The sequence below is a fragment of the Dendrobates tinctorius genome, unplaced genomic scaffold, assembly GCF_039654945.1.
Source record: "Dendrobates tinctorius isolate UK_male_01 unplaced genomic scaffold, ASM3965494v1 ptg000029l, whole genome shotgun sequence".
NCBI lineage: Eukaryota > Metazoa > Chordata > Amphibia > Anura > Dendrobatidae > Dendrobates > Dendrobates tinctorius.
The window spans coordinates 26,434,065-26,457,596 of record NW_027361697.1 but is presented as its reverse complement, the minus strand read 5'-3'; the positions used below and the strand labels follow the sequence as shown (position 1 = coordinate 26,457,596).

General features: G+C 43.8%; 1 protein-coding gene across 2 annotated transcripts in view; it reads left to right on the top strand.

Moving 5' to 3' along the window:
• PKN2 (protein kinase N2) overlaps window positions 1–23,532 on the top strand; it is a 159,847-nt gene that overhangs the window by 103,763 nt on the left and 32,552 nt on the right. Inside the window, exons 2-5 of one of the 2 annotated variants that reach the window (XM_073571495.1) lie at window positions 1,253–1,550; window positions 7,228–7,382; window positions 9,194–9,332; window positions 19,942–20,087. In XM_073571495.1, coding sequence (XP_073427596.1) covers window positions 1,253–1,550; window positions 7,228–7,382; window positions 9,194–9,332; window positions 19,942–20,087 — 738 coding nt within the window. The remainder of the gene's footprint in view (window positions 1–1,252; window positions 1,551–7,227; window positions 7,383–9,193; window positions 9,333–19,941; window positions 20,088–23,532) is intronic. The other variant, XM_073571496.1, reaches the window with a different exon arrangement.

The window sequence follows — 23,532 nt, the reverse complement described above, 5'->3', positions numbered from 1 at the left end:
GATTACTGTGCTCTATTATTTTATTTATGGATTTCTGCTTGGAAAACCCCGACATGGATCAGACCTACTTAATGGATCTAAGGCCACGTTCAGTATTTTACCTCTGTATCTGTAAGCCAATACCAATAATGGGGGATAAATCCAGAAGTGGTGACGTGCTTCTATTATACTTTTCCTCTGATTGTTCCACTCCTGGTTGTGGCTTGTAAATACTGATGTAAAATACTGACCGAATACTGAATGTGCGAGCGTAGCCTAAGACTTGTACGGACCCACACAATACAGAGGCTGAAGTCCTGCCGTACGTCTTCTAGTAACTCATGTTATATTTGTAGTATACAGCCCGACATTGTGAATTTAGCGGACATTTCCGAGTGCACCCACAATGAGGTGAGTACTTAATGCTGCATCTTACGATTTTGGAAAAAAAAATGCAAGTAATCCATTTTACTTACTGGATGCAGAAAATCTGCAACATCTAAAACTAACCAAAAACTTATTATGGGAATGTAGCCTTTTGTGGGTGTAACTACGGCAATATGAAGGACGGGTGTGTGTTCATACTGCAGTCACTACATGTGTGTGACGGTCTTGGTTTGTCTGTGGTGTCAGCGGGAAGGTTCGTGGGATGCACTGAAATGTGAGGTCTGCGATATAAGATCCGCGACTATGAAATATTCAGTGATGGTTTCACCAGCTGTTCCCAGTACACTCCGGCCTGTAATGAATGTGGAATAGAAGAGGCCTTTCTTCTGAAATAATTAGAATCCAATTGTGGCCAGAGTCGGCCTATGTATCCTCCTGATATGAGAGGGGATTTCAGGCGCTGACAGCTTCCGATAGTTGTTGTCTACGGTTCATGCGCTCTATTCCGATATATTCATGCCTGTAAAAGAAAACACATTCTACGTACCCATAGGCTTCTGCTTTAAAAATGGTTTAAGGCTTATTCTCATTATTACTGTACTTTTCACAGATAGGAATGGGTACGTTTTCTATGGGCACATTAATGGGCCGTTTTGTGCAGGTGACCTGACCTGTTTTCACTGAATACAGATTGTAACCTCAAATTGAGAATTTTGAAAATGAATGATCAGCTCAGGAGGAGAAATAAGCAGATTGTTCTAATTAATATATATGACAACATTTCTTGACTTTATATGCCGAAGACCATTACTTTTGGGTTATTGCGTGTTATATTAGTATATACAGACTGCATCTCCAACCTGACATTTTATTTTTTCTTTTATAGGACACCAGAAGCCACATAGCTCCCGAACCTTTGGGGATTAATCAAAAACTAGATTTTTCCGATCCTCTTACACAGCCAAATTTGGATGAAATAAAAGATCAGATCAAGCGCGAAATTAGAAAAGAACTTAAAATTAAAGAAGGCGCGGAGAATCTACGCAAAGTTACAACAGATAAAAAGAATTTGGCATACGTGGATAATATATTAAAAAAGTCCAACAAAAAGCTGGAGGAGCTACACAACAGCCTGCAAGAAATAAATGCACACATCGTGGTGCGGGAAGCCGAGGATCTGCCAGGTATGGACTGTATATATGTACCAATGACTTGTGCTGCTGACCGGAGATGAGCGAATTTCTTCGGGTCCCTGCTTATTCGCCAAGCTATAGCGCTTACCGAATACGCTGCAGAGGGAATCCGGATACCTGGAGTGCGCCGGCTGATCAGCTGTTCGGCTCCACAGCTGCGTGCGTCGTGGCTGCGTGACATTCGCGACACGTATGGAGAACCTGTTTGCTGGGCTCTCCATGCATGTGTCGTGAGGGTCACTACTGCTCATCTCTACTGCTGACATTTTCTTTTTGGGGCTTAACAGGTTGGCGATTTTGATGCTCCATGCGGACTAAAATTCTTCGGTGGATTATTACAGCAGCAAAGTGAATGGGGGTTGAAAAATCTCATTCTCACGCTGTGGATTATTTGTATGCACAAATTTATAGTGAGTTCGGAAAGTATTCAGACCCCTTTAAATTTTTCACTCTTTGTTTCATTGCAGCCATTTGGTAAATTCAAAAAAAGTTCATTTTTTTCCTCATTCATGTACACTCTGCACCCCATCTTGACTGAAAAAAAGCAAATGTAGAAATTTTTGCAAATTTATTAGAAAAGAAAAACTGAAATATCACATGGTCGCAGTATTCAGACCCTTTGCTCAGTATTGAGTAGAAGCTCCCTTTTGAGCTAGTACAGCCATGAGTCGTCTTGGGAATGATGCAAGTTTTTCACACCTGGATTTGGGGATCCTCTGCCATTCTTCCTTGCAGATCCTCTCCAGTTCCGTCAGGTTGGATGGTGAACGTTGGTGGACAGCCATTTTGAGGTCTCTCTAGAGATGTTCAATTGAATTTAGGTCAGGGCTCTGACTGGGCCAATCAAGAATGGTCACAGAGTTGTTCTGAAGCCAAGTTTTTTTGTTTTCAGTGCAGATTTGACACACCTTTTTTTTTTACATGCAGTCCTTTAATTGCTCTCCATAGAGGCCTACCAACAATGCACCCAAAAAAGTGCACATTTTCAGTAGCATCCCTTGATGAACAGTGGGTTTGAATGTTCACATTCCTTTTTGCTTGAACTGTTAAAAGTAACAAAGCAGGGAAAAAAGCAGCATTTACGCCATTGTTGGTATATGGCATGAATGGATCACAACACTGACCTTTCACTGCAACGTTTCATTCCAGTAATGACCAAGCACCATCAATTTCTGGCCCTTGGGTCTGGGCTTTCACCCCGCACCGTTTTAAATTGAGTGGTTTGTTGCCACATCTGTCTTTTATATTTCTGGGTTAGTATCGCTCGCGCTGTGTGGTGTATAGAAGCCTGGGCACTGCCGATGCCTTTGTAGGACCCAGCGATCACATGAACACCTTTGCCAGTGACTTGTCCCACTCCAGTGGGCTGTTTTTCCTTAGTAGGCTATGTGCACGCAATGTCTTTTTCAGGTGGATTTTGTGCAGAAGCTGCCTGACACCGTGCCCTATAAAATGAGCATTATGCACAGCAAGGTGAAAACGCCATTGCTGTGCACATGTTCTGTGTTCTGCCACTTCTTTTATCCACTTCAGGGTTTGGTAACACCGAAGTAATTAAAATAAGCGACACGTTCATGCTTCAGGCAACTTTGGCTATGAAGCTGCCCGCTCTCTATGCTTAGAAATATAGAGTAGAAAACATCGGCAAGAAGCCAACCCAAGAACGGAGGCAAAACGCTTCAGGAATACCACCGACTCAGCAGCTGTGCCGGCATCAAAAATGACGCTGTGTGCACGTCGCCTAACTGGGGCTGCTATATTACAGTGGAGGAAAAATGATATCCTAGGGATCTTTAATTCTTACATCTATTCGGGGTCTACACCACCGTACTACTAACCCGGCAATGTAATTCATCAGACTTAGTGTGAAACATCAACTGAAAAAATAGAAACCAAAAAAATGTAAAGCCAAAAATTACTTATTTTCTAAATTTGCATTGCAAAAAGTTACATATAATTTATATAAGCAATAAAATAGCACAAAACTAATCTAACGTGCACCGCATAAAAAAAGACCTCATACAGCTGAGTAGGTAAAAAAAAAAGTAAAAGGTATGGCTACAGTAAAAAGCAGAAATGAATAATAATAATTAAAAAAAATGGTTGATTTAATGAGGGCGAAGCCGATCAGGTCTAGTTGGGATCCGGCACCGGAGAGTCCCGATGATGCTATCGGTGAGGATTTACAAGCCTGCTGTCGCATGGAGCGACTGCAGACTTTCTTGCCAAACCTGGACAACTTCTTTAAAGGGTTAATGATGTAGGTCTTGTGCTTCCATGTTTAGTCCCATTCATTTATCGGTTGTTGCACTACAAGACCCTATCCTCGGCTGTAGATACGGTGCAGAGACGTGTGACGGCACTTCTGAAGAAAATTGTGTTAGAAAATCATTAAATTATAAGGCATCTGTTAGACATCAAAATGTCTCATACCCCTCCACAAGCGATAATTGTGTTTTGATAAATGATTGCGGACAGGCGCATCATTGCTGCCCAGAGCATTGTCGTGAGGGCGGTGTACCGGATGGCAGTGCCTCGTGTCATTTGCTTTGAGCTGCATTCATGTTTACCCTTCGTGCCGCTGACAGTGACTTTTTTATTTTTACAGAGATTACTATTAGGCTAAGTGCACACGTACCGGAACTCTCGCGGAAATTACCACGAGAATTCAGGAATTCCATTCCGCGGGAAAATCGCATTTTAAATTCCCGTGATTTTCCCGCGGAAAAACTAGCATTTTGCAAGCGTATTTAGCTTGCAAAATGCTATCGTTCTCCAAGCGATCCGTAGCATCGCTTGGAGAACTGATTGACAGGTTGGTCACACTCGTCAAACAGTGTTTGACAAGTGTGACCAACTTTTTACTACTGAGGCCGCCTGTGCGGCATCAGTAGTAAAAGATAGAATGTAAAAAAAAAAAATAAAAAATGGTGTTATTCTTACCCTCCGACGTCCCGCGCATCCGTTCCCAGTAATCCTTTGCGAAAATGCCCGCGATGACGTCAATTCTCGCGGTAATTCGCGATGACGGCGCGCGAATGACCGCGAGACTTCGCGATCCCGCGAGAACGGACGCCATCGCGGGCATTTTCGCAAAGGACTACTGGGAACGAGAGCGTGAAGAGAAGCAGGAAGACTGCGCGGGACGTCGGAGGGTGAGAATAACAATATTTTTTATTTTTAAATTCTTTTTTTTACAGGGATATGGTACCCTAAGCCCGGAGGACAGTCTCCTCTCCTCCGGACTGTGGGTACCATCCGCAAATGTTCTGCTTACTTTCCGCATGGTGTGCACAGCCACATGCGGGAAGTAAGCGGAACAATGCATTCCTATGGGTGCGGGATCGCCGCGATTCCGCAAATTAATGAGCATGCTGCGGTTTTTACCGCGAAGCGATTCCGCCGCGGTAAAAACCACAGCATTAGTATAGCATTGCGGAATCCCATAGGAATGCATGGGATGCTTATTTTTCGCGTTTTCGCGGCAAAATCGTGCGGTTAAAACCGCCGCGGAAACGCGAAAAAAACGCCACGTGTGAACTCAGCCTTAGCTCTATCCTTGCGTTCATCCTTCCTCATGGTGCCAGTTATCTGATTTCTTGGCACTGGTAGCATTTGGCCGGTTACACTCGCCGTCTTGGAAGAACAACGCACAGATGAGTTGTTGAGTGTTTGCGGCGAGCTCTTCCTCCTTCATTTAGGAGGAGATCAGTGAGTGGATACTCACTTTCTATCCTGGGATTTCAGGATGAGACTGAGCGAGGAGTATTGTGGGTTTTTTTCCTAGTAAAGTGGTCTTTTCTTAGTGATCACTTTGTGCTTGATAGGCGGTGTTAAGCGTCTCCGTTAGTTGATTCACAAATTATTGGAAGCACTTTCCTATTACAATATATTTATTCTACAGATAATTCTTTTACAATGAGACGAAAACTGACTAGCATCTCTTAACATAAAGAGGCAAGTGTGAACAGGTGCAAGCTGCTATGACTGCATTATATCCAAACCAAGGCGCGCAGCAGGATCCATGCACACCAAGATATAGGCAAAGAATCAATATGTTAAAGGGAACCCATCAATCAATTCATACTGGTGCCCAAAATGCAGGCAACATGGCTGCACAATTGCTCCAGCATTTCAGAGAAAATGTGCATTGCAAAGATAGTTTATCCTCACCCCGCTCCAGTAGACTTCCCGGTCTCTTGTGTGTACATTAGGAGAGGCCGGTCAGTCATCTGAGCCATGCGGATCTTTACACTGTTTTCTCTGAAATGCCGGCACGTTTCGGAGTAAAACCTACTTGGCTGCATCGTATGCGGCACGAGCAGATTGCGTAATTTTTTTTTTCCCGTTTCGGGTTCTTTTTTGTTCGCAGAAAATTTGCTGCATTCGACTGACCAAGCAAAGTAGATGATTAATGGAACATTTTGAGATTTTTGCTTTTTTTTTTTTTTTGTTTTGCGTGTCTTTATTCTATAAACTACTATGGGGAGAATGGGAAAAAATACATGTAAAAAAAAAAAAAAAAAAACACAGCTGCGTTTATTGCAGAATCTAAGCTTTTCTGTAATATTTAAAAATGAAAAAGAGCACATTAAGGGTGCAATCACACCTTGCTTTGCATACGATAATCACAGTGTGCATGCATTTTTACTTCATTTTTGCACCCATTCATTTGGGTGTAAAGTGCTAAAAAAATGCTAACGCAATTGGCACACTGCGACATGGCAAAATGCAGCAAGGCTCAAAATATGCACAGAAGGAAGGCACAGCGTGTGTATGACGGTTCAGAAACCTCATTGGTTATGCTAGTACTCTAAAAGGATGTGCAGAAAAACAGCAAATATGCTGCAAAAAAGGTCACGTGTGAACATGGCCTATGAAGAGCAGTTTAACATCTGCACAGAAAAGAACTCATCAAATTAAAAAAATTGCAGCAAAGATGCAGAAATCTGAGAAGATTGTTATTGCATATTTTGGTTGAAGTCTGCAAATAAAAAAATCACATCGAAAACGCTACATGGGAACAAGCCCTTAATGTCGTCACACATTAAATTCTTGATGGAACCAACCGTCCTAAATGGTGTCATGAGTTCTGTAGCTTATTCCCCTATCTTGCTTTACATGTATAGAAAGGGACGCTTTCCATTTTTTCCCTCCCAGATAGTGGGCTGCCTTCTCCTGTTTCGCTTTCTCATGGTTGCCTGGGGCACTTTCTTGCTTTTCTCTGGTATGATTTTTCACTGTCCTTTTTTGGAGCCTGTTGCTCCTTGTACTGCAAATCTTACTGAGCCGGAATAGCACAGCTAGTGGTCATCCTCCGGTACTGCGGCTCAGGTCTTGACAGGTGAGTGGGGGATTCAGCTGCAGGACCAGAGAACAGCCACTGCAGTTTTTATAATGGAGGTATATACCCTTTTCCTGGGATGTACACCCTCCTCCCCACCTCCATCCAGCTACCTCCAGAGATGAAAACTAATGATTGGTGGTGTCAGATCCCGGCCGACCTGACATGGATGAAATATTCTAAGAATAGTTCAGCTATATCCAAGTAGTGGACAATCCCTCTAACCCCGGCTGCTGGAACGTTAGTGATGTAGAATCTGTAACGTGGGGCATTTAGTCTGTGAACAGATAATTTATGATCTAAATATTTGTTTGTCACTTGCAGATTGTCCTAAAACACCAGACACTCCAAAAAGTGACTGCGGCTCGTCTGCGAGCAGCGGAAGACTGATCGCTTTACAGAAGCAGTTAGACATTGAGCTGAAAGTAAAGCAAGGAGCCGAGAACATGATCCAGACGTACTCAAATGGCCCTTCAAAAGTAAGTCGGAGGCTCTTATACCAAAAGGGTATTAAATATTAGTAATATTTTTATCTATCCAGTGATGTAAAAGAGCAGCATCCCTACATTATGCTGCCTCTCCTTGGCACCCAACCAATGATGGAATATGGAACCAGGGAGGCACGGACAGAGCCGCTCTCGGCTACCGTGCCATGAGGCTGTAGACCCTACAAAGCGGCTCCTTCTTTTTACCAGAGATGATATCCAATGTTAGGCTGGTTTAACATGTCCGACGGTCACAGTTTGAGTCAGGGACACCCGGGGGTGTTCTGACCCAAACGTAAAGGTAAACTGTCGCCAGGTTTGGCCATTAGGCGTTACGGTAACTGCCTTTCAAGGCTGATATAAAGCATTCTATAATGCTGTATATAAACACCGAACCCGACCTAGAAGAACTGAAAAATAACTTTTATTATACTCACCTGCTGATCGGTCTGGTCCAGTGAGTGTTGCTCTTCTTGGTCCGGCGCCTCCCATCTTCTTGCGATGCCGTCCTCCTCCTTGGTTCGTGTGGATGACGCGACCCTGCATCATCCACCCAGTCTGCTTGGCATTGCGCTCCTGCACAGGGGTACTTATCTGCTCTGTTGAGGTCAGAGCAAAGTCCTGCAGTGCGCAGGCACTGGGCCTCTCTGACCTTCCCCGGCGCCTGCACACTGCAATACTTTGTTCTGCCCTCAACAGGCCTAACCTGGTGACCGGTTCCCTTTAACAACCTTAGGCCTTTGAGTGCAGGTTTGGAGACCTGCCGCAAGAACGGACGTCAGAGTTTGTACCTGAACCGTGAATTCAGGCATGTTAATTCTGCCTGAGGGTAGGTTCACACAAGCGTATAAAAAAAAAAAGTTCAGTTTCATCTAGAAAAGTAGGACAATTTCCTTCTCGCGTATCATCCATGTGCAGTTGTTAGACAATCCATTTTTTTTTTAAAGAACATTTACAGTTATCTATATAACAGAATTGCAGTTTAACCATAAAAATTGGATGCTCTTCTGTGGCTCTGTATGGAATCCAATTTTTTTAAAAAAATTTTTTTGCTCACCCGACTTAAGTCGCCAGTAGTGAGGAGCGAGCATGTTGTGGGACTAAGGTGTTATCCAGACATGCTCATGTGCTAACCAAGTGTGTTCTACGTACTTTTTAAATATGTTCGAGACCCCGTCGCTTCATGTCTCGTGGCTGTTCGACATCCGCCACATATGCAGGGATTACCTAACAAACACGCCTTGTGGAACAGCCGTGAAACATGCAGCCGCGTGGACTCGGACACGCTGAAGTCACTCGGTTAGCAGACGAGCATGCTCACTCCTCACTAGTGGCCAAGTTTCATTCAGTTTACGGAAGAAACTAGTTCATGCTGCATTGCTCTGAATGCAGTCTGTTTTTTTTTTTTCTCACAAATACAGTTGTGTGAACAAGCCCTTACCTGGATTTTGAGATCTGTAACTGAAAAATGTTCCAGTGTGAACAAGAGATTTTCTGTTTTTTTATGTTGTGTTCATTTAGATGTTTTTTGGGGTACTGGATGTCATTAAGGATATCCAGCTGAAGCATAAACTTATTAGATGGGGTTTTCATTTAGCGAACGCAGAGCTGGTAGCATGATGATCACATTGGGAACTGTGCAGCAAGGCCGCCCTCTGTGCCACAGCTCTGGAGCTAGTCCTCATCTAGCATATAAAACTTGTGTCATTCTGCTGCAAATGACAAGATTCCCCCTCTCCTTGCCGTCATTTCCATCGCAACCTCTGCGATCAGTAAGTAAAATTGTTCTGTACTTCTCTCTACAGGACAGAAAGCTGCTCGGCACGGCCCAGCAAATGCTTCAGGACAGCAAGACTAAAATTGAAGTCATACGCATGCAGATCCTTCAAGCCATGCAACAAACCAATGAAATGTCCTTTGACAATGGTAAAGGTTCAGAAAAATGTACATATCAATGTTTTACTTCTAGTCTACAGCACTGTCTTCTGTGCATATGTGTAGTAATGAACATGTCTGTCCTGATCTGCCAGTGGATAAATAATTGTCATTATTGCATGATCAAAATGATAAATGTTGAATGAGATCATGACTCTTAAACATCTCAAGGAATAGAGAAAAAAATTCCTAAGTACTGATAATTACTAATTCAGGCTTGTTTTGTCTAGGGAGGTAATAACTATGGTATATTAAAATGGCCACCGTCTGGTTACACGAACAGAAACTTGTCCTACACTGTGTGCACAATTATTCGGTATTATTAGTTAGCATTTTGACCATATAATTTTTACGCAGATTTTCCAGCTCCTAGATGTATAAACTTGAATGGTTATTGGACGAAGCAGCACAGGTGACATGTATTTGTGTAATGAGGGAACGAGTCAACAAGTCCAAGTGGGTGAGAGACCTGAGATTGTCATCAGGGTCTTTCTGCACCTCTATTTTGCTGTCTGTTTATGATTGGTCAGCGTCATACAGGAGGCAGAAGCACACGCCCTCAGTGAAAAATATCTACGAGACACCCACTTGGACTTAACTAAATTTAATTCATTAGGTCACGGTGTCAGATATTTCATTGGTAATGTTTCCACTACAAAAAGACGGAATAAAAGAAGAAACAAACCCTTTTTATTCTACTCTGCAGCTACTATTTTTATCATGCCTTCACTCAGTTCAACATAAGAAATTTGGTGCAGGGTCCTCTTTAACTGAATATAAAGCATCAAAAAGTACCGTATTTTGCAGATTATAAGACAGGGAAGACAATAGCAAAAACTTTTTTTTTTTTTTAATAAAATAGTGGCGCTCTTTATAATCAGCTTTTACGGTACCTGACCTGGGGGGGGGGGGGGGCAGTGGTGGTGGTGGATCGGGGTCCCAGGTGGCAGTCACTGCTGCAGGAATCTGGTGAAGGCAGGAGATGCTGTGGGCCCCAGGCTGGTAGGAGGTGGTGTTTGGCAAAGCTAGGCGTGGGGCAATGCAGCAGGCCCCAGACTGTTAGGAGGTGGTGGTCGGCGGTGCGGGGGTTCCGTCGAAATTTTGTGAAATCCTGGAGCCCCCCCGCGCTTTCCATGCTTTTCAATCCGGTGGACTCGGGAAAATGGTGTTGGAGGCAGCGCATGCGTAATTGAGATCTGTGTCGAGATCTTAATCTGTGCATGCGCCTCTGGTGGCCTTTTTCCCCCAGAGTCCACCACATTGAAATGCATGTAAAGTGTGTGGGCTAATGGCTTTCACAAAATGTCGGTAGAACCCCGCACCGCCGAACACTCCCTCCTACCAGCTTGGGAACCGCAGCATCGCCCCACTCCTACTGCTGCCAAAAGCATCCTACATCAGTGACCCTGGGACCCCGCTCCACCTCACCCACTAAACTACATTTGAATTATAAGATGCACCCACATTTTTTGGAGGAAAAAAGTGCAGCACTCTTAAAATTGCTCAGATATTCAGGTGTGCGCAAAGCCACCAAAAGTTTTGTTGCAAATACACAGGTGCTTCTCACAAAATTAGAATATCATCAAAAAGTTAATTTATTTCAGTTCTTCAATACAAAAAGTGAAACTCATATATTATATAGAGTTATTACAAACAGAGTGATTTATTTCATGTGTTTATATCTGTTAATGTTGATGATTATGGCTTACAGCCAATGAAAACCCAAAAGTCATTATCTCAGTAAATTAGAATACTTTATAACACCAGCTTGAAAAATGATTTTAAAATCCGAAATGTTGGCCTACTGAAATGTATGTTCAGTAAATGCACTCAGTACTTGGTCGGGGCTCCTTTTGCATCAATTAGTGCATCAATGCGGCATGGCATGGAGGCGATCAGCCTGTGGCACTGCTGAGGTGTTATGGAAGCCCAGGTTGCTTTGATAGCAGCCTACAGCTCGTCTACATTGTTGGGTCTGGTGTCTCTCATCTTCTTGTTGACAATACTCCATAGATTCTTTATGGGGTTAAGGTCAGGCGAGTTTGCTGGCCAATCAAGCACAGTGATAGTGTTGTTTCTAAGCCAGGTATTGGTACATTTGGCAGTGTGGACAGGTGCTGGAGAATGAAAATTCCATCTTCAAAAAGCTTGTCGGCAGAGGGAAGCATGAAGTGCTCTAAAATGTCCTGGTAGACGGCTGCGCTGACTTTGGTTTTGATAAAACACAGTGGACCTACATCAGCAGATGACATGGCTCCCCAAACCATCACTGATTGTGGAAACTTCACACTAGTCCTCAAGCAGCTTGGATTGTGGCCTCTCCACTCTTCCTCCAGACTCTGGGACCTTGATTTCCAAATGAAATGCAAAATTTACTTTCATCTGAAAACAACACCTTTGCCACTGAGCAACAGTCCAGTTGTTTTTCTCCTTGGCCCAGGTAAGACGCTTCTGGTGTTGTCTATTGGTCATGACACAAGGAATGCGACACTTGTAGCCCATGTCCTGGATACGTCTGTGTGTGTGGCTCGTGAATCAATGACTCCAGCAGCAGTCCACTCCTTGTGAATCTCCCCCAAATTTTTGAATGGCCTTTTCTTAACAATCTTTTCAAGGCTGCGGTTATCCCGGTTGCTTGTGCACCTTTTTCTACCACACTTTTTCCTTCCACTCAACTTTCCATTAATATGCTTGGATAAAATACTCTGTGAACAGCCAGCTTCTTGTGGCTTACCCTCTTTGTGAAGTATGTCAATGACTGCCTTCTGGACATCTGTCAAGTCAGCAGTTGTCCCCATGAATATGGAGCTACTGGAACAGACTACAGGACCTTTTTAAATGCTTGGGAAGCCATTGCAAGTGTTTTTTTGCTAATTATTCTAATTTACTGAGATAATGACTTTTGGGTTTTCATTTTATAATAATAAATTTTATTTCTATAGCGCCGACATATTCTGCAGCACTTTACATTTCGGAGGGGATTTGTACAGACAATAGATATTACAGCATAACAATAATCACATAGATCATAACAGATACCAAGAGGAATGAGGGCCCTGCTCACAAGCTTACAATCTATGAGGAAAGAGGTAGACACGAAAGGTGGGTGGTACCAATTGCCCTGATTGTATGGACCAGCCATAATGTTAAGTGTGTAACAGTACAGACACAGAGGGCTAATGGATGCATAAAGCATGTGGGAGCATGATGCGGGGAACCTGGTTATGGTAAAACATTTGGCTGTGCCACACAGGGATAGATTAGGTTAATATGTTGAGGAGATAGGCCAGTCTGAATAAATGCGTTTTCACGGCACGCTTAAAATTGTGGGGATTGGGGACTAATCGTATTGACCTGGGAAGTGCATTCCAAAGAATTGGCTTAGCACGTGTAAAGTCTTGGAGACGGGAGTGGGAGGTTCTGATTAATGAGGATGCTAACCTCAGGTCATCAGCAGAATGGAGGGCGCGGGTAGGGTGGTATACTGAAACAAGGGAGGAGATGTAGGGTGGTGCTGAGCCATGGAGGGCTTTGTGGGTGAGGGTAATAAGTTTATACTGAATTCTGGAGTGGATGGGTAGCCAGTGTAATGACTGGCACAAGGTAGAGGCATCGGTGTAACGATTGGTGAGGAATATGATCCTGGCTGCAGCATTCAAGACAGATTGTAGAGGGGAGAGTTTGGTAAGAGGGAGACCGATTAGAAGAGAGTTACAATAGTCGAGACGAGAATGAATAAGAGAAACAGTAAGAGTTTTTGCGGAGTCAAAAGTAAGAAAAGGTCGAATTCTAGAAATGTTTTTGAGGTGCAGATGACAAGAGCGAGCCAGTGATCGAATGTGGGGGGCAAAGGAAAGCTCGGAATCAAGTATGACCCCAAGACAGCGGGCATGTTGCTGGGGAGTAATAGTGGAGCCACACACAGAAATGGCAATGTCGGGTATAGGTACATTAGTAGAGGGAGGAAACACAAGGAGTTCAGTCTTTGACAGATTCAGTTTCAGATATAGTGAGGACATGATGTTAGACACAGTGTTTAGACAATCGCCGGTGTTTTCTAGAAAGGCTGGCGTGATGTCAGGAGAAGAAGCGTATAATTGGGTGTCATCAGCATAAATATGGTACTGGAAACCAAATCTACTGATTGTTTGACCAATAGGGGCAGTGTACAAGGATTGTACTTTTTCATAATCATCAACAATTACAGAAATAAACACTTTGAAATGAATCGCTCTGTTTGTTGTAATGACTCTGTAATGTACTATCCCGTTCATGGGACCCTATGCCCATGGGCGGGATAGTACGTCTAGCGCGATCAGCTGCGCTCACGAGGGGGAGCACAGCTGATCGCGGCCGGATGTCAGCTGATTATCACAGCTGACACCCGGTACTATATGTCAGGGGCGGTCTCGGACCGTCCCCGACACGTTAGCCCCTTGCACACCGCGATCAAATATGATTGCGGTGTACCGGGGCTTAAAGGAAAGCATCAGCAGGGAGGGGGCTCCCTCCGTGCTTCCCTTAGCCCCCCACAGCAGCGCAATGTGCAGCGCTGCTGCGGGGGTCTCCTTCCCTGCAGGTCCCCGGATCCAAGATGGCGACGGGGGCCTGCAGGGAGCTGGCTTCCTCATGCCTGCAAAGCGCAGGCAAGAAGGAAGCCTTCTGCACTGCCTGTGACAGATTGCTGATCTGTCACAGTGATCTGTGATGTGACAGATCAGCGATCTGTCACATGACAGCAATGTCCCCACTGGGACAATGTAATAAAGTTAAAAAAATTTTTTTAAAAAGTGTAAAAATAATAAAAAAAAAAAAAAAAAAATATTCCCCAATAAAATCATTTTTTGGAAATAAAAAAAACCAAAACAATAAAAGTGAACATATTTGGTATCGCCGCGTCCATAACGAACCGCCCTATAAAACTGTCCCATTAGTTAACCCCTTTAGCGAACCCCTTTAAAAAATAAAAATAAATAACGACTCAAAAAATGATTTATCATACCGCCGAACAAAAAGTGCAATATAAATATTCATGGTACTGCTGAAAACATCATCTTGTCTCGCAAAAAACAAGCCGCCATACAGCGTCATCAGCGAAAAAGTAGAAAAGTTATAGCTCGCAGAATAAAGCGATGCAAGAATAATAATTTTTTATATAAAATTGTTTTCATTGCATAAAAGTGCCAAAACATAAAAAAAGACATAAATGAGGTATCGCTGTAACCGTACGGACCCGAAGAATAAAACCGCTTTATCAATTTTACCGCACGCGGAACGGTGTAAACGCACCCCCCCCCCCATTCTTGAATTGCTGGTTTTTGTTCATTCTGCATCCCAAAAATCGGAATAAAAAGCGATCAAAAAATGTCACGTGCCCGAAAATGGTACCAATAAAAACGTCAACTCGTCCCGCAAAAAATAAGACCTCACATAACTCTTTGGGTCAAAATACGGAAAAATTATAGGTCTCAATATGTGGTGATGCAAAAACTATTTTTACAATAAAAAGCGTCTTTTAGCGTGTGACAGCTGCCAAACATAACAACCGCCATAAATAGTAAATCAAACCCCCCGTTATCACCCCCTTAGTTAGGGAAAAATAATAAAATTAAAAGAAAATGTATTTATTTCCATTTTCCCATTAGGGTTAGGGGTGTGTTGGGGTTAGGGATGGAGTTAGATTTGGGGGGTTTCCACTGTTTGGGCACATCAGGTGCTCTCCAAACGCAACATGGCGTCTGATCTCAATTCCAGCCAATTCTGCGTTGAAAAAGTCAAATGGTGCTCCTTCCCTTCCAACCTCTGCCATGCACCCAAACAGTGTTTTACCCCCACATATGGGGTGTCGGCCTACTCAGGACAAATTGCAAAACAACTTTTGGGGTCCAATTTCTCCTGTTACCCTTAGGAAAATGAAAAATTGGGGGCAAAAATATTTTTGTGGAGAAAAATATGATTTTCTTATTTTCACGCCCAGACGTTATAAACTTCTGTGAAGCACTAGGGGGTTCAAAGTGCTCACCACACATCTAGATAGGTTCCGTGGGGGGGTCTAGTTTCCAAAATGGTGTCACTTGTAGTGGGTTTCCACTGTTTAGGTACATCAGGAGCTCTCCAAAGGCAACATGACACCAGCAGACCATTCCATCAAAGTCTGCATTCCAAAACGTCACTACTTCCCTTCCGAGCCCCGACGTGTGCCCATACAGTAGTTTTCTCCCACATATGGGGTATCAGGGTACTCAGGACAAATTGGTCAACAACTTTTGGGGTCCAATTTCTCCTGTTACCCTTGGGAAAATAAAAAAAATTGGGGACTAAAATCATGTTTGTGGAAAAAATGATTTTTTTTTTTATTTTCATGCCTGGGCGTTAAGCTTCTATGAAGCACTGGAGAGTTCAAAGTGCTCACCACACATCTAGATAAGTTCCTTAGGGGGTCTAGTTTCCAAAATGGTGTCATTTGTGGGGGGTAGCCACTGTTTAGGCACATCAGGGGCTTTCCAAACGCGGCATGGTGTCCAATCGCAATTCCAGCCAAAAAAGTCCAATGGCGCTGCTTCCCTTCTGAGCTCTGCCATGGGCCCAAATAGTGGTTTACCCCCACATATGGGGTATCAGCGTACGCAGGACAAATTGCACAATAACTTTTGGGGTCCTGTTACCCTTGGAAAAATAAAAATTGAGGGTGAAAAGATCATTTTTGTGGAAAAAATGATTTTTTTAATTGTATGGCTGTACGTTATAAACTTCTGTGAAGCCCTTGTGAGTTCAAAGTTCTCACCACATATCTAGATAGGTTCCTTGGGGGGTCTAGTTTCCAAAATGGGGTCACTTGTGGGGGGTTTCCACTGTTTAGGTACATCAGGGGCTCTCCAAACGTGACATGGCGTCCGATCTGAATTCCAGCCAATTTTGCATTGAAAAAGTCAAACGGCGCTCCTTCCCTTCTGAGCTCTGCCATGCGCCGAAACAGTGGTCCCCCCCACATATCAGGGATCAGCGTACTCAGGACAAACTGCACAATAATTTTTGCAGTCCAATTTCTCCTGTTACCCTTGGTAAAATAAAAAAAAAAATTGGACCTGAAGTAATTTTTTTTGTGAAAATAAGTTAAATGTTCATTTTTTTTTTTAAACATTCAAAAAATTCCTGTGAAGTACCTGAAGGGTTAATAAACTTCTTGAATGTGGTTTTGAGCACCTTAAGGGGTGCAGTTTTTAGAATGGTGTCACTTTTGGGGATTTTCTATTATATAGACCCCTCAAAGTGGCTTCAAATGTGATGTGGTCCGTAAAAATAAAATGGTGTTGCAAAAATGAGAAATCGCTGGTTAACTTTTAACCCTTATAACTTCCTAACCAAAAAAAAAAATTTTGGTTCCAAAATTGTGCTGATGTAAAGTAAACATGTGGGAAATGTTACTTATTAAGTCTTTTGTGTGCCGTATCTCTGTGATTTAAGGGCATAAAAATTCAAAGTTGGAAAATTGCGAAATTTTCTAAATTTTCGCCAAATTTCCATTTTTTTCACAAATAAACGCAAGTTATTTGAATGAAATTTTACCACCAACATGAAGTACAATATGTCACGAGAAAACAATGTCAGAATCACCGGGATCCATGGAAGCGTTCCAGAGTTATGACCTCATAAAGGTACAGTGGTCAGAATTGTAAAAATTGGCCCGGTCATGAACGTGCAAACCACCCTTGGGGTTAAAGGGATTAAACAGAAGATTTACATTGAAGGAAAACGGTCGCCTCTGAACAGTGTCTGGGAGGCTGTGGTTTGTGCTGCCCAAAAAGTTGCTTGTCAATAAAGTAAGAAACCGACTCTCCATGGATGGAGCTTATAGCGGTTATTGAAAAGAAAGGTGACTATATATTTAAATGTCAGAAATGTATTTTTGTACATTTTGAGTTGTTTGGTTATTCTCACTTTAACAATGAAAATAAAAAGATGAGAGAATTTACATTTTTAATTTAGTTGCATAATAAATCTGAACACAGATATTCTACTAAGAAATACAAAGCCTCACTTTTACTTTCCTAAATATTTAAGTTTATTAACTTTTTGGATTGACCAAAAGCACTACAGGTCAATAATAAAAATGATCATCAAAAATACAAATGGTCTAATAATTGTGCTCACAGTTTATAATAATGTTAACGGTTCCTGTGAGCATGTGCAGTAGCTGCTCTCCATCCCTTCCTGTGTAAGATGTCCTCTTACTGATATTTTGATATAATACTGAAAATACCAGGGGTGCGGAGATAAAGAGGCTGCTCACTCTGCTGTCCACCCTGTCTTTCTGATCTAATACTGGAGATACCAGAGGTGCTGAGATAAGAGCAGGATGCTTGCCCTGCTGTCCACCCTATCTGAAATAATACTGGAGATACCAGGGGTGCTGAGATAAGAAGATGCTGCTCTCACCGCTGTCTATCTGATCTAATACTGGAGATACCAGAAGTGCTGAGATAAGCAGGATGCTCGTACTGCTGTTCCCCCTGTCTATCTGATCTAATGCTGGAGATACCAGGGGTGCTGAGCTAAGAGCAGGCTTCTAAAGGGCCTGTCAAACTAAGCGTTATCGCTAGCAATATCGCTATAACGTCACTGGATTTTGTGACGTTATAGCGACATTGCTAGCGATATCACTATGTCTGATACTTACCTCCGACCGGCTCCCCGGCTGGTTATCGCTGATCGCGAGAGAACGTCCTGGGCCGTTTCTCGTCGTCAGCTTCCTGTGGCGCCAACGAGCGACGCGGGCGGGAGGACGTCAGGATCGCTTCGTCTGACAGGTAAGTAACGACCCCTGCTATGTCGCTGGTGAGATCTGCGTGTGTGGCAGCTCACTAGCGACCACTTAGCGATGCACCAGCGATCCTGACCGCGTCATATCGCTGGTCGGGATCGCTGGTGCATCGCTAAGTGTGACAGTACCTTAACACTGCTGTCCACCTTGTCTTTCTGATCAAAGAGTGGAGATAACCTGGGGTGCTGAGGTAAGTAGAGGCTGCTCACACTGCTGTCCTTAATGTATTTCTGAATGGTGAGTGCTGCAGGGGCAAAGCTGCCTTGGCTAGCAGAGAGCACTGCTCGTACCAGTGCAGTGACTATGCCATAGGTTCAAACTTTTAATCTTTAGGTGCGCACTTCCTTTGGCAAATCAGGATCCTTGGAGGCAGAGGAGTAGTGTGCTCCTGAAGATCCAACTTTTGAACAGTGGGTGTGAGGATCTGTCAGCAGTCTGAAAATATACACTGCTCAAAAAAATAAAGGGAACAGTTAAACAACAGAATATAACTCCAAGTAAATCAAACTTCTGTGAAGTCAAACTGTCCACTTAGGAAGCAACACTGACCATCAATTTCACATGCTGTTGTGCAAATGGAATAGACAACAGATGGAAATTATTGGCAATTATCAAGACACAGACCACATCTCAGTACCAATGTTTTCTCGCTGATGTTTTGGTCACTTTTGAATGTTGATTGTGCTTTCACACTCATAGCATGAGACGGACTCTAGAACCCAGACAAGTGGCTCAGGTAGTGCAACTCATCCAGGATGGCACATTAATGTGAGCTATGGCAAGAAGTTTTGCGGTGTCTGTCAGCGTAGTGTCCAGAGACTGGAGGCGCTACCAGGAGACAGGCCAGAACACCAGGAGACGTGAAGGGGGCCATAGGAGGGCAACAACCCAGCAGCAGGACCGCTACCTCAGCATTTGTGCAAGGAGGAACAGGAGGAGCACTGCCAGAGCCCTGCAAAATGACTTCCAGCAGGCCACAAATGTGCATGTGTCTGCACAAACGGTTAGAAACCAACTCCATGAGGATGGTCTGAGTGCCCGACATCCACAGATGGGGGTTGTACTCACAGCCCAACACCGTGCAGGACGCTTGGCATTTGCCATATGTGACAGACGTGACGTAGTCTGGAGACGCCGTGGAAAGCAATCTGCTGCCTGCAACATGCTTCAGCATGACCGGTTTGGCAGTGGTCAGTAATGGTGCGGGGTGGCATTTCTTTGGAGGGCCACACGGTGTTGGGCTGTGAGCACAACCCCCATCTGTGGAAGTCATACACTCAGGCCATCCTCATGGAGTCAGTTTCTAACCGTTTGTGCAGACAAGTGCACATTTGTGGCCTGCTGGAGGTCATTTTGCTGGGCTCTGGCAGTGCTCCTCATGTTTCTCCTTGCACAAAGGCTGAGGTAGCCATCCTGCTGCTGGGTTGTTGGCCCCCTCCACGTCTCCTGGTGTACTGGCATGTCTTCTGGTAGTGCCTCTGGACACTACACTGACAGACACAGCAAACCTTTTTGCCACAGGTCGCATTGAGGTGCCATCCTGGATGAGCTGCACTACCTGAGCCACTTGTGTGGGTTGTAGAGTCCGTCTCATGCTACCATGAGTGTGAAAGCACAACCAACATTCAAGTTTAATTTACTTAGAGTTACCGTATATTCTGTTGTTTAAGTGTGCCCTTTATTTTTTTGAGCAGTGTAGTATCCTCCTTCACTTGTATTGAACGTTATCCAGCATTGCCAAATTCAGTTATGTAATATTATGGCTGTTTCATTATTTGTCTATTATTTTTCTTCCAGCTAAACCTGTAATTAGTCCACTTGAGCTCCGAATGGAAGAATTGCGGCATCATTTTAGGATAGAATTTGCTGTGGCTGAAGGAGCAAAAAATGTCATGAAGCTGCTAGGATCTGGGAAGGTTACAGACCGGAAAGCCCTCACGGAGGTAAGTTCTAGGGATGGGAGCACCTCGTAAGCCTGCAGCACTCATGACTCTCCCGATATTATGTGGTCTGCAGACTGGCTTAGTCACGGTTAATACGCCATACGTCAGAATTTGACAGCTCAGGTGACGTTGGGTTTGGCATGTTTCTTGGGTGGAGTAGTGTTTGATTTTTCAAGTTTATTTTAGGTGAGGTCCCTCCCACCTGTAGTAGACGGCTGGATGATAAAGCACCTTCATAAGTAAGCTTCAATTAAAAAGTTCTCAGTGTGTGGCATACAGTAGACTTTAGAGATTTACCTTTAAATCTGGGCATTTTCCCTGGCACATCATCTCCTAGGCATGATCTGCACGAAGCAGCGCAATATTGTGCAAACAGCACGTGTGACTTCTTGTTCCTTGTGCGGAAATCTATAGCTCTAGGAAAGTTCTTTGAACTGTTTTTGTTGAATTTGTATCGACATGATCACATAAGGCTGTCAGATGGAGGGTTTCATCTTTTCCTCTGAGGTTAAAAGTGGGGAGGGCTAGAACATGCTGCAGATCCTGGAATTCTCTGTATGGACTAAATCTGTGCAGCGTATACATGTCAGGTTTATCAATTTCATAGACCTGTGTCGGACACAAAGATAAAAGTAATGCACCATCAAAATGGGAACTAGAAGAAGCCAATGATCACATCATGGCATGTAAACGTCGAAGAGGAGGTGCCCTTCTTGTATGTATGCTTTCAGTGTAATCTCCGGCGACCCTCGCTGTGTAATGCTGCCGTGTCTGCAGAGTCCATCACCCAGTTATCCTCCATTATGTAATTACTTGGGGAAATATAGTCAACATACATTAGTATTAAGATTTCTCAGCATTTCCTCAAGTTTGGCACATAAATGCTGGATGTTGTGTCCTTCTAGTACACAACTATTTATAGTAGTATGATGGCTTTCTGCTGCGCCGCAAACTGGAGGTTGTCCGCCCGGCATTGCTGATCTGCGAGTCATCCGGCTCTGGGCACCTTGCTGTTCTTTGGGCGTGGTGACTTACTTTTGTAGAAATATTAGTCCTGATTCTTTATATATCATGATTACTTCTACATGTGGTCACCTGCCCAGTTTTTATTTATTTTTTTTATTGTGATATCCATCCGTCCAGCCCTCTCTTATTTTTCGTTTTTGGTCATTTTTATCCTTTAGATCAGGGGTGGGCAATTAATTTTCCCGAAGGGGCCACATGAAGAGAGCGTGATTATTGTGGAGGGCCAAACCAATAGGATGAAATTAATTCTGCTCAATATTAATATATTATAATTATATTAATATTAACCCCTTCACGACACGCGATGTACTAGTACCGTGTCACTCCCTTTGATGTAGGCTCCAGCGCTGAGTCCACATGTTTCCCGGCAAATGTCAGCTGTTTTGAGCAGCTGACATGTGCCCGCAATAGCCGCGGGTGGAGTCTCAATCTACCCGTGGCTGTTAATTCGTTAAATGCTGCTGTCAGTCTCTGACAGTGGCATTTAATGTGATTGCGCCGAAAGCGAGTCACTAATCCCGCCCATCGGTGACCCAGCCACATGATCGCGGGTCACCGATAGGTCGGGATGACAACCAGAGGTCTCCAGCAGACCTCTATGGTTGTCATTGCCGGATTGCTTTGAGTGCCGCCCGGTGTTCGGCGCTTATAGCAAGTGAGCATTTTGCAGCATACAGGCGTCCTGATCATCGCCTGTCTGTAGCAGCGGCGATCGGTTTATTGCAGTTTCTAGTCTCCCATGGAGACTATTAAAGCATGCAAAAAGTTAACCAAAAAAAATTACATATATTAAAAAAATTGCAAATATTAAAAAAATATATAAGTTCCAGTCACACCCTTTTTGCCCCATTCAAAATAAAACAATGAAAAAAAATTAAAACATACACATATTTGGTATCGCCTCATTCAGAATTGCCCGATCTATCAATCTATAAAAAAATTAATCTGATCAGTAAACTGCATAGTGAAAAAAAATTCAAAACACGAAAAAAGAATTACGTTTTTTTGGTCGCCGCAACATTGCATTGAAATGCAATAACGGGTGATCAAAAGATCATATCCACACTAAAATGGTATGATTAAAAACGTCAGCTTGGCGCGCAAAAAAAACCCTCACCCAACCCAAGATAACGAAAAATGATGCAAATATTTGTTTTAACAACTTTGTTTTTTATTTAAATGGTGAAAACAAATCCAAATTATACATGTTTGGTACCTACAAACTCGTAATGACCAGGAGAATCATAATGGCAGGTCAGTTTTAGCATTTGGTGAAAATGGTTAAAAAAAAAAAAAAAAAAAAAATCCAAAAAAAAAAAACAGTTGTGGAATTGCACTTTTTTGCAATTTCACCTCACTTGGAATTTTTTTTTTTCCCGTTTGCAAGTACACGACATGGTAAAACTAATGGTGCCATTCAAATGTACAGCTTGTCCCGCAAAAAAGCAAGCTGTCACATGGCCATATTGATGGAAAAATAAAAAAAAAAGTTATGGCTCTGGGAAGAAGGGTGAAAAACAGATGCAAAAATGAAAAGAGACTGCAACGTGAAGGGGTTAATTGTATCACTTAATATTGAGCAGAGTTAAGTATGCTGACATCCCCCTAATGTATCATCTGATCTAGAGTACAGCCCCTTCTGTATATTGTATGAGCCCCCCCCCCCCCCCCAACAGCCCCTTTTATACTGTAAGAGGCCCCACGCAGTCCTGCCCCATGCAGTCGTCCCCCATGCACGGCATGAGCCCCACACAGTCCTCCCCCATGCGCGGCATGAGCCCCACACAGTCCTCCCCCATGCACGGCATGAGCCCCACACAGTCCTCCCCCATGCACGGCATGAGCCCCACGCAGTCCTCCCCCATGCACGGCATGAGCCCCACGCAGTCCTCCCCCATGCACGGCATGAGCCCCACGCAGTCCTCCCCCATGCACGGCATGAGCCCCACGCAGTCCTCCCCCATGCACGGCATGAGCCCCACGCAGTCCTCCCCCATGCACGGCATGAGCCCCACGCAGTCCTCCCCCATGCACGGCATGAGCCCCACGCAGTCCTCCCCCATGCACGGCATGAGCCCCACGCAGTCCTCCCCCATGCACGGCATGAGCCCCACGCAGTCCTCCCCCATGCGCGGCATGAGCCCCACACAGTCCTCCCCCATGCGCGGCATGAGCCTCTGTTTTCCAGCTCTTCGGCTGTCTCTGTCCGCGGGCCAGACTGAGACAGCCAGAGGGCCGGATGTGTGCCGCAGGTCGCACTTTGCCTATGTCTGCTTTAGATTGTTAAATGCACACTAAAATTTTAAAATAGACTGCATGAGATTTCATCCCTCCCTCATGTGAAATAATACATAAATTGAATATAGTTTATCATAAGACAACACTTAAGCTTCGCACTGAGTTTTTGGAGCAGAAACTG